General features: G+C 38.7%; 1 protein-coding gene across 14 annotated transcripts in view; it reads left to right on the top strand.

The window, feature by feature from the left end:
- Positions 1-12104, top strand: part of MBNL3 (muscleblind like splicing regulator 3) — a 114608-nt gene that overhangs the window by 76965 nt on the left and 25539 nt on the right. For all 14 annotated transcript variants that reach the window (XM_065915033.1, XM_065915032.1, XM_065915034.1 and 11 more), the window contains one exon: positions 7897-8061. In XM_065915033.1, the coding sequence (XP_065771105.1) occupies positions 7897-8061 (165 nt within the window). The remainder of the gene's footprint in view (positions 1-7896; positions 8062-12104) is intronic.

A 12104-nucleotide genomic window follows, 5' to 3' on the forward strand; every position in this document is an offset into this window, starting at 1 on the left:
AGAGTGCAAGCAGCCAGTGTCCATTCTGTCCTGGTTCTGAGTCGCTGTAGTGACTGGACGGGTGTCTAGAAAAGGGAGCCGAGGCAATGCTGAGAGCCAGAGATTTGACTGCCTAAGGGTGGAGGGAGACACCCCTTTATGTTGCTTCCTAAGGAAGCCTATGTAGTAAGCAGCTTCTTGAAGTTGCATGATTTTCTGTGCATTTTATATCTTGGAGTAACAAATTCAATGCCATTCTTTTCATTCTTTCCTCTTTTTCTGTGTTTTAATGATATTTTATGTTGGCAGCCATCAACTGCTTTAAAGACAGCTTCCATGAATACTTAGCATCAGAAACGCCTCTAACTTTTGGTAACTCGGTACCGGTGTGATTCAGTTGTTTGGGGGTTTTAATTTGATTCTGGTTGTCTGTTTTGTAAACAGAGATGATACATTCCTGAGGAACATATTGAACAGATATCAAATTTTTTCAAGCAACTGAAGGTGTTAGACCACAGGGGGGCAAATTGGGAAGTGGGCAGGGAGCAGACCTGGGGTACTGGGGAGGCAGGCTTGGTTTCACTATGAACGGCAACTATGATTTTTGGTGTTATTTGTTCTTCAGAAAAAGTTCAAGCTCATGATTATTTGAGAATCAATGTTTAATGTGAATACAGCTGAATATGGGTCTTAAGCACAGCAGGAACATTTTTGTTGTAAGAGGTCAGTAGAGATGCACGGGAAGGCCTCACCCGATGTGATTATCCTAAAGCCTTATATTCCACCTTTGTCTCAGTAGCTTCAGGGAATTTGACTTGCAGCTGGTTAGAGAAATGAAGAGTGAGGATGGAGCAGTTGGAGGAGGCACTTTATTCTAAACTGACCCTCGAAAAGCGTTGCTCCCCTTGGGGCAGGCCCAGGTGCTGATTAAATATGAATCTGCTGCAGGTTCCTTTATTCAGTTTTGTAGGGGCTTTATATCCTGGGGGGTTCTTGTGACTACAGACCTCTGGGAATTATACTAGGGTTTGTGTCTGCGTGCCTCAGGTTCGTAACACTTCTGATTCAGTGTATACTGAATGACCAGGAATTTTCAGCCCTGATGGTCACATACATGTCAGAGTATGTATTCATTAAAAAAAAAGCGGTAACAGATGAGCTATTTACTATACCTGAACAAAATAACGGTTCATTTGAATCAGAAAACCAGGAACAGCCTCAGTCATGTGTCAGCTATTGTCCTCTTCTTGGAGGAAGAAGAAGGAAATTAGGGAAGGAAATAGCAAGAGAAGCAATTAGGCTTCTAAGGCAGACTTAGTGTGATACACTATAAAATTATTCCCACCAAGTTTATCCACTCAGCAAACTTTTATAGAGTAGTCACTATTCACCAGGCACAGAAACAGCCCTGGAGGTTCAAAGATGAGGAAGATACAGTCTTGCCTTTAAACAAACTCAAAGTCGAATGGGGAGATAGGCATGCAAACAATTTATCAATGTACACAGTGATAAGTGCTATGATAAACCCGAATACAAGATGCAGCTGGAAGCACAAACGAGGGAGAGATAAAAGGGAGTGGGGGAGTGGGGGTGGGAACATGGTTTCAGGACAATCTTTATAGAGAAAGAGTCATTTGAACTGAAAATCCATATTGGGTAGTGAGAGTCTGGAAACTTGGCTTCTGTCTTTACTGAGCTGCTTGTTAATTAGGACAAGCCACATCATCAATTTGGCCTTCACTTTCTCTGTAAGATAAAGGTGCAGGAGATGTTCCTTAAAATCCGGTTCAGCCCTACATGTTTCAGTTCTGGTAATCAAGTTATCTCATGGGCTGTTGCAGAGAACAACAGTGTGATTGTTGAGCTCCTCCTCCCTTCATCTTTTGGAGGTCACCATTCGAAAGCTTTCTTGAGGCAGATAGGCAAGAAAATTCTTCTGCTCTCCTCCCTGCTTCTTACTTATTCAGACTTGGTCTCTCGTTTGCACCAGTCATTGCCCTCTATATATGTATAGGGGATGTCAAGAAAGCAGAGTTCATGAGTTTGGGATGAGCAGATGCAAAATATTATATAGAGAATGGGTAAACAACAAGGTCCTACTGTATAGCTCAGAGAACTATATTCAATATCCTGTGATAAACCATCATGGAAAAGAATATGAAAAAGAATACACACACACACACACACACATATATATATATATATATAACTTGAATCACTTTGCTGTACGGCAGAAATTAACACAACATTGTAAATCAACTAGACTTCAATAACATAAAAAAAGAAAGCAGAGTTCAGCAGAGATGCAGTGCTGACTTCAGTGGGGGGAGTGCTTGCCTACCCTCTCCATGGTGGAGGGACGGTCAGCCTCATTAATTTTGCCTTCAGTATACTCAGGAAGTGGTTTATTAAAGGCTTTTTAAAGAAAGATTTTTTTTTGTCTGTATCCCAAGTTTAAATTGAGTTGTATGCAAAATTTTAAGGATGCTTTTTGTGCCTATATCTCAGTATTCATAAATGGTACAATTCTGGAGGATACACATTTTTATAAAAACAACTCTTAAGAGAAAGAAAGTGGGAAATTGCCATTAGTGTGTTGATATCTGGCTGATACTCAGTTTATGTTGATGTTGCCTTTTAGCTGTTTCAGATTGTTCCTAGTCTTTAAAAGGTCCGTGATGGTTGTAGGAACCAGGCAACCTAGTACGGATCATGTGTTATTCTAAAATCACTGTTACTTCCTCTGAGAAGCTATGTCCATGCATGTAAGTATGCTTTAGTGGGGCAGTATAATCAAGAGGTTTTTTCATTTAATATGTGATCATTAAAATGAAATAATTTTCTTATAGAAATCAAATCACCTATTTGTTGGCTTTATTTAACTCTTGGTAGTGTTGCAGAGCAATGAGATGTCTTTGAAAAGGTAATCCAGTTATTATTGTGTTTGAGAGGTTCCCCCCTCCCATAATTCCTAATGTATTTGAAGAAGCAAGTCATTCTGCAAACAGCTGTTCCTGTTAAGATACTGGTGACTGACAAAGGGTAATTTTCAGCTTCCTGGGGTCCTTTTCTTATTCTGATGGATGGTGGAGCTTTGTCTCATGAACATAAAAAAGTACATTTCACAGGAGTTTCTACCACCAAGTGCCTGGGAAGTCTTGTCTCTGACAGACTCATTCTCAAAACTCCCGAGACCTAGGTGGGATTTGAATCTCTACAATGCTACTTTTCTCTTTCAGTCGAAGGCTTTGTACTGTGAAAAGCCTGAAGGTAAGAAAAAGGAAATAGATTGAATTTTGGAGGTTTTATGAATGCTCTGCAACTTTTTCCTTTGTCTGTCATCAACTTTTTGATGTATTTCAGAAATTTCATTGGTCATTTTCTCCCCCTGCTGCTTTTTGGGTGCTTTTTTCAAAGAGAGTAGATGGAATAGGGGAGCAGGGAGATGCATAGATATAGTAACACTTATTTCAGCAGAGAATCTTTCTTATCAAATCACTTTGCTATTTTCTTGACTCAGTATCACAGTGAAAGATCTGATGAGAATGATTTGTTTTTAAGGCCAAAGGAAATGGAAAAGGCGTGAAATTGAGGCAAGCCTAAATGAGCTTACACTCAAATTTCTTTAATTTTGTGAGTCTGCACTGAGCACATGGCAACTCTTGAACCTGTGAGTCTAGAAGGAGGGCTTGGACACCACTGACTTGGCTTGGGAAACCCAACAGGTGATATTTTTCTGCCAAGATAGTTTCTGGGCTGTTACAGACCTGGTGTGATAAAGTATTGTGGCCCATTCACAGTGCTTAGCTGGCCTCTGGAAACTTCATAGTCACTGGTTTTCCAAAGGACAGAAAAACAATAAGTGATTACATACTGTGGTGGGCAAATCCACCATTTGCCTCCACCCCATCTCATCCATACGTGCTTATGAAATCCTTAATCCCCTATAGGGACTAAAAGCAAATGTTAGCAAATGTCAAGAACAAAGTTTGCCACCCCCTCCCCAACTCCAATAAAAGTATTTTGCCCTATAATTAAGTTTGGGCGTCTTGAAGAATGAATACAGAGGAGATTTATTGCTACCAAGTGTTGTGCATATAAATATATTACCCTGAGTCCTAAAGTTGTTTTGAAAAAATTTAAGGGGCTTGGCTTTCTTTTGAAATATCGTATTCCACAGATAACGTTGATATTAAATTATTTGGTCTCATCTATTGTTTTGATTGAAAATGCAGGGTTTTTTTTTTCTCTTTGATAAGCGTTAACATAAGCAGCAATCTCTGTAAGGTAGTGCTGTTGTGCATTTGCATTGTTATAGAATTAAATTATGGATTCCGTCATTCAAAAAAGAATACTTTATAAATCAAGTACAATCTCATAACTAAGATGAGTAAGTTTTTTTTAAATCTTAGGCTGCCTCATATTCCATACTTTAGTTTTATAACCTAGCTTCATGTGATTTTTAAAGTGTAATTCTTTTTTTTTTCTATTTCTGTGTACTGTGTTTGCTTTGTAAAAATGTCATTAGTTTCCCAAGAAAAAGCTTAAGAAAACTTATTATTTGTAAAGGACAATAATGTAAAAGCACAGAGGCGGGTAGCAATCCTTTATCTGTACATTGGCAGGAAATGGGCCAAATATAGCATGTTCTCTCCCGCCCTCCTCTCCCCTCTGATTACATTCAATGTAATTGATGTTAAAACTCTATAAACTGTTAACAAATGGCAGAAACTTAATGTATTCCTTTTCCTTTTAAAAAAATGATCTATTGTTTTGAATTCCTGAGTATAAGAGACAGTCCTCATTTAATTGGGGGTGGGTTACAGATTGTGTCCTGTTTAAATGGTTACGGTTGTGTTTGCCACTGGTCAGGGAAAACTATCAAGGCGGGTTTGTGATCCTAAGGCAGTCCAGCTCAGCAAGAGCCTGGCTTCTTTTTTCAGCGCTGCTATGCAGCTATCCCAAAGCCTGGGAACTGGAGCAATAGTCCTAAATGCTAGTAGGCAGGAAGACGAAAGGTAGTCTAAGGAGAAGGAAGGTCGGGAGTATGTTATTTAGACCTGGTTAGGGGGCAGGATTTCTAAATGCAACTGCAGTTAGTGATTTTAAAAAAGGCCTGAAATTCAGAAGAGAGGTCAGAGATAGAGATCGAGATTTAAGATCTGAGCAATTGCAGTGAGAGATGAAACTTTACCTGAACTTCATTTCTCCAGGGGAGAGACATTAAAGAGGAGAGCAGAGGATTTAGGACTCTACCTTGGGGAAGTAGGAGGAGAAAGAGAAACCCTGAAAGTATAAAACTGCCATGCTTGGCTGTGGAAGGCTCCAAGTGCCACCAGTTCTCCTGAGCTGTTCATTTTGACCCAGATAATCCCAGTTATGCAGGGTAAAGAATCTAGGGACTGAAATCATTGTGACTGTCTTTGCCTTGCAGTAGATGTAAAGAGAATTAACATTTTCTCTTAGGGGGACATGTTAATAGAGGAGGGGGGACTTCCATTACCGCCAGTTTTAGTGCATATAAGGATTTCCTTGGGGCTTCCCTGGTGGCCCAGCTGGTAAAGAATCCGCCTGCAATATGAGAGACCTGGGTTCGATCCCTGGGTTAGGAAGATCCCGTGGCGAAGGGAATGACTACCCACTCCAGTATTCTGGCCTGGAGAATTCCCTGGACTGTGTAGTCCATGGGGTCACAAAGAGGCGGACACAACTGAGCGACTTTCACTTCACGTATAGTCCTGATATGTGCTGAAATTATGTGGTTGTTCCTACCTTTATGAGTTCAGGAGGACTGGGTTCATACCACCCTCAACTCTACCGATAAATGCTTTCTTTTCTAAGGTACATTGAAACTAAGATATTGTTTGATTTTATAAATAATTTGATTAAAAATAAATTGATCAAATTGGAGAAACAGAATGAGAAGCCTAACGGAAACTAATAGTGGCTACCTTGATTTATCAAGCTATGTTTTAATTTATACTCAGTTCCCTGCCAGGGGAGCTAAAAGAGCCACCTCATCCCATTGACCTGATATTTAAAAGAGCATTTGCAATGCTTCTGGTTTTGCATTATAGAAAGTGAAAGTCGCTCAATCAGTATCTGACTCTTTGTGATCCCGTGGACTATACAGCCCATGGAATTCTCCAGGCCAGAATACTGGAGTGGGTAGCCTTTACCTTCTCCAGGGGATCTTCTGAACCCAGGGATCAAACCCAGGTCTCCTGCATTGCAGGCGGATTCTTTACCAGCTGAGCCACCAGGGAAGCCCAACATTATAGGTAACTCTCTAATTTTCAGGGCCACACCTTGTTCCCAGTGAAATTACAAGAGTGCTTTAATAACAAGATAACTAAATATGAAGGAGTGATTAATATAGTCCATTCAAGCATCATAAATACAGAAAATTCATAGCATGTGTTGAAAACACTTGATGAACTAACTGATTTTCTCCTGGGAATTCAGGTGACCTAGCAACTTGCACTCTTGGGTACAAAAAAAGTTGCCTTTTTTTTTCCACCCTTCCCTCCAAGTAAGCTCCTGCTATGAAGCATCTAAGCAACTGTGGGAAAAAAGAATGGTTTGCAGTTGTGCTTATCTTACAGGGATTATGGCAGATTTAATAACCCAAATTGGATCATCATTAGCTGCTTTGTACAGTACTTGAGTTAAACAAACACAACATAACACATTTGACAATGTGATAAATACCTGGTCACTGACATCCTTTGCTACCACACCGTAAACACCATAATTAGCAGCCATATCAGCATTTAGGTAACACCAAAAACATGTTCCACAGGACTGCCATATGATCCTGTCTGGAAGTGCTTGAACCATCTCTAAAACATTCAAATACCTGCCACTCCCAAATATACTTGGGTGTCAGTTATCCAAATGATTCAGGGCCATTCCCTCTAGAATCTAAAGAGCAGCATAACTGTGAGGTAGAAGAGATTTATTCTTCAGTTAACAAAAGATCAGTGGATTTCAAGAAGTTTCTCACATTATATGGATTCAGGAAAAAGAACTTTAGAGCCAAAATTGTCCAGAATAATAGATCTAAAAGTTAGAAGATAGATTTATGTGTATATATTTAACATTTTTCCTTATTTTTCCTGATTACACATGTAGAGCCACATCCTAGATCATATTTGATTTTATGTCTCATGTTGGGAAATTTTTATTTACATCTGTAATGTTGTGATTATATACTATCCCTGATGTTTTATATTTTAAATGTAAGTTGATGCATACCAAAGTGGGGCAGAACAAGGTGGCTACCAGAATGAGTTCTGGAGTCAGACTAACTAGGTTTTAGTTCTGGTTTTGTCACTTGTTAGCTGTGCAGCTCCTTGATAACCCTATATGCAAAACAGAAAAAGAGACACAGAAGTACAGAACAGACTTTTTAACTCTGGGGGAGAACGTGAGGGTGGGATGTTTTGAAAGAACAGCATGTATATTATCTATGGTGAAACGGACCACCAGCCCAGGTGGGATACATGAGTCAGGTGCTCGGGCCTGGTGCACTGGGAGGACCCTGAGGAGTCGGGTGGGGAGGGAGGTGGGAGGGGGGATCGGGATGGGGAATACGTGTAACTATATGGCTGATTCATGTCAATGTATGACAAAACCCACTGAAATGTTGTAAAGTGATTGGCCTCCAACTAATAAAATAATATTTAAAAAAAAAAAAAAAAAAAAACACACACACAAAAAAAAAAAAAAAAAAAAAAAGAATGATGAGATTATCAGTCTTAGGGGACATGTATCAAGACTGAATACATTAATTCACATAAAGTACTTAAACAGTTCATCCCACATGCTAAGAGATTAATAAACTTTTCTTATTTTCTTAGCCACACCAGATTTTTTAATATATTAATGTCAATTCATAAAATCCTTCATTTTTAGGGCCGGTGTGCCAGAGAGAACTGCAAGTACCTTCACCCTCCTCCACATTTGAAAACGCAGCTGGAAATTAATGGACGGAACAATCTGATTCAACAAAAGAGTGCCGCCGTTATGTTCGCCCAGCAGATGCAGTTTATGTTCCAGAATGCTCAGATGCCACCAGTTGTAAGTCACAGCTCTGCTTTTTCAAAATTGCATATGTATGTCCTTTTTTAAGGGTGCATATCTACACTGGAATAACCTGGTAAGGACTTTGGGAAGTTGTCACCGAAGGATTGAGGATGTGAGCTAATATGTTAATTGACACTTCAAAGATGTTATGCATGTGAAGGGAGCAATCAGGTGTGTTAGATTTAAAGAGTGGGTTGCAGGAACCAAGAATGTAGCTTATAGGGACTTCCCTCATGTTCTAGTGGCTAGGACTTCACGCTCCCAATTCAGGGGGCCCGGGTTCTATCCCTGGTTCAGGGAACTAGATCCTACATGCCACAACTGAAGATCTTGAGTGCCACAACTAAGACCCAAGCAGCAAATTAATAAATCAAAAAAATGTAGTTCATAGAAGAATACTAATAAAAGTATTATTATTTTAATTTTATCATTACTTAATTAATTTTATTTATATATTTGTAAATATATATTTATAATAATTTATTATCAATATATATAATATATATACATTTTAAGAAGAGAGGAGGTTTGATTATTATGACATAGAAACCTTTTAATTTAGGATATTAATTCAGATAAATTTCCTTGCTCTTTGATAGTTCTGTTGTTACTTTTAAATAGATTTTTCATTTTAAAATAATTTTAGATTTAAAGGAAAGTTGCAAAGATAGTGCTGAGACTTACCATATTACCCATCACCTGGTTTTTCCTACTTTTAATATCTTATATGCATTGTTTATTTGTCAAAACTAAGGAACTGACATCTACACATTACTATGAATTAAACTCCAGACTTTCCTCAGACTTCACCAGATTATTCACTAGTGTGCTCTTTCTGTTACAGTGGCCAGTGCAGGGTATCAGTGTATTTTATTTGAATCCTATCTGTGCTGTCTCTTCTGGTCTGTGATTGTTTCAGTCTTTCTGTTTCCCATGACCTTAACAGTCTTGAGGGATACTGGCCAGGTGTTTGATGGGGGTTTTAACTTAACCTAGCCACAGAGTTTCCCTTTGGTGAAATTAATATTTTGGTGTCATTCTAGACCAACGTCTAGTATTTGTTTGGATCACTGAGTTTAAATGGATCACTTAAAAAGTGATTTAAGTGTCCTACAGAGAATTCATCTTGTCTTAATACCTTAAAATATACAGTTGCAGTTTGGCCTTACACTGTTGAGGTGGAATTGAAAACTGTCCCTGTCTACTGAGTTCTTCCAGGTCTCATATTTAGTTCCGTGGTGTCTCATTCTAATTCCAGCTGGCCTACTTCCTTTAAACCATTATCAGGCTAGTACTTGGAAAGGGTTGTGTTATCTTTATTTGTAACCCATTTCATTGGTGGCTACTATATAATGAACACACTGAAAACTGAAAGATGTATGTAATACTTAGATATAAGCAAAGTGTGGGAGTAGGTCAGCCTGCTCTCAGCAAAACCTATCTCGTTACAAAGTTGTTTCTCAGAATTCAAGGACGTCTGTGTAGATAGGGCACCCCTTAATTGGTACATCTTTATGAATAATGCAGAAAACAGGTCCTAGGGGCATTGACAAGTCACTAAAATTTTGTTCCATGATACTCTTTCCAGAATGTCTAGAAAATTTTAAGTAAAATAAATAGATTTCATGTGTTGACTCCTTTGCCAAAAATACTTGTCTTGGAACTCGGTGCTGATTAATCATGTTGATAAATTCGTTCCCAGAATGTCACCAGTGAGCTCCTTGGAGTTCCTCTTTGACCTTTAGTAATACTTTATATGGTTGAACTCCTCCAAACTCTATCCTTAGCTTTCAAACACTGAAGTATTTCAGTTTGTTCTTGGTTTTGAAGGGATAGGGAAGAGAAAGTGTTCTAGATACTGAGAATAGTATAAATAAAGCCACAGAGAAGTGAATATGCTTGGCGAGTCCAGAAAATGTGAGTAGATGAGGAGTAAAGCAAGGGAGCCTTTTACCCACCGTTACCACTCTCGGCCTCTTGTGGGATGTCCCATTTTCAGACTGAGCAAAGAATAGGAGCCAGATTTTATCACACACCTGAGCCCAGCATTTCCTATGCAGCTGGAGCCTATATTTTTTCAAAGGTCAAGGGACATCAATCAACTGCCCTATTTCAGGGAATCAGAGAGCAAGGGCCTGGGGTAAAATAGGGGTAAAGACAGAAGGCAGACTATTCATCTTCTGTTGAGCCTCCCGTCGAGTGCCTCCATGCCAAGTGTCAACCCTTCATGCATTATTGATCAGGGAGTGACTTTTTTGGAGTCCAGTGAGAGATTCATTGAGTTTTTCAGTCTCTTGTGCTTTCTATTTTGATTCGCCATGCTTTCTATAATAGAATACATTTCCCTTTTTTCTTCAATGGGGGTAATTTCAGGCTGCAGAATATGACTGTTATGACTCACAGAAGTACTATTTATTTTGTAGCATAGCCCAAGACACGAGACATTACTTAAAAGACCCCAGGGAACAATTGGAAATTGCTTTTCTACCTTGTAGATTATTTAACAATAGCTGTTATGATGTGATAAACTGATAAAAGATTAATTTCTGCAGTTATTATGTGTACAAAAAGCTAACCTCGAGATGGTTGATATGATCCTCTTTTGTGGTCTAGAAAGCTGCCTTGTGGGCATATTGTCACTGAGCTAGTGTGAGCAATTTTAAGTGACATTTACCAGTCTGACTTGAAAGAAATGTTCTTTATTATGCATCTTGATTTTACTATGGAAGTAATGTATAATTTTACTTCGTTTCTTTGGTACCTACTCTCCCTAAACAACTGTCTATCCCTTCTAACTGCATATATCCCTCCTGCTCTGATCATCTGATTCTTTTCCCTAAAATATTCAAGCTAATGTTTAAATTTCCAGTCCTATTGTTTGTCTGGCTGCATATTAAGACCCATTGGTATCACTGCCTTGAATGTTATGGCTTCCCACAAACCACACTTTGGTCTGTTTCTAGGATACTGGAAGAGCACGTCTGCTTTTGGAAAATTGAGTGCGGTTTGCTTATTACAAGCCCACAGATAAAGGGAATGACAACCTAGATGTAGCCAGAGAACAGATTCTGTTCAGTGTGACTGAACAATGAAAAAAAAAAGCCGCACCTAGTCAATTTGGGTGGAATGCTTGCTGTAGCAGGCAAGTTTATTCACTGTATCTAACAGATCTGAATTGACATTTGCGAGTATAAAATTCCACCTCAGAAAGCTTTTGGTAGCTTTATTGAGGAAGTCTAGTAAGTGACACAAAGGATGCAACTCCCTAGTATTTTTCAGTGCAGTTTAAGAGAGAGTTGCTGATGTTCACAGCAAAAAAAAATACAAAATTACATAAGAACTCCCCTTGGCATAATTAAGAGACAAACAGCACTGGAGAAGAATTTTAGGGCAAGCAGATACACTGGGTTCCAACTTCTGAGCACAGATAATGTTTGGAATTTCAGATCTTTTCATAACTTGGAATATTCATTATAGAAAGAAATTTCCAAGGAAGGATTCTCACTGCTAGATGTAATGTATGTATGTGTGTGTGTGTGTGTGTGGTGGATATGATGTTATAGGCTATAAAAATATTTTTGACTCAGACATTTTGTATAATCTAGTAAATACCTTTCCTTTCTCTGTTTGAATGTGGTTGATTCACATGGAGGCAGTTCTTTACATGAAGGTAAACTTGACCCAGTTGAGTGTATGCATCTGATGATTTATATAGAGGTTATTGGCTCAGCCATAGCAGTGTGCCAAGTCCTCTGGTCTGCTGTATGCTTTTCATGGCTTGCATTCCTGTGGCCAAGTCATAGTATTCCAAACCACAGTGTATAAACACAGGACTTCAGCCTTTTTCTTTATCACAGATAGAATCATCTGATGTTGTCTAGACCCTCCTCACCTTTTTACATCATTTTTACAATTCTATTTACCACATACATTTCTCAGAAACAAGCTTATATGGAAAAAAAAAGAAACAAGCTTATATATCTATCTGACATTAATGTAGTAAAGAATAAAGGTGAGGTGACACTTCAGGACCAAAC

Source organism: Muntiacus reevesi, chromosome X, assembly GCF_963930625.1.
Source record: "Muntiacus reevesi chromosome X, mMunRee1.1, whole genome shotgun sequence".
Lineage (NCBI taxonomy): Eukaryota > Metazoa > Chordata > Mammalia > Artiodactyla > Cervidae > Muntiacus > Muntiacus reevesi.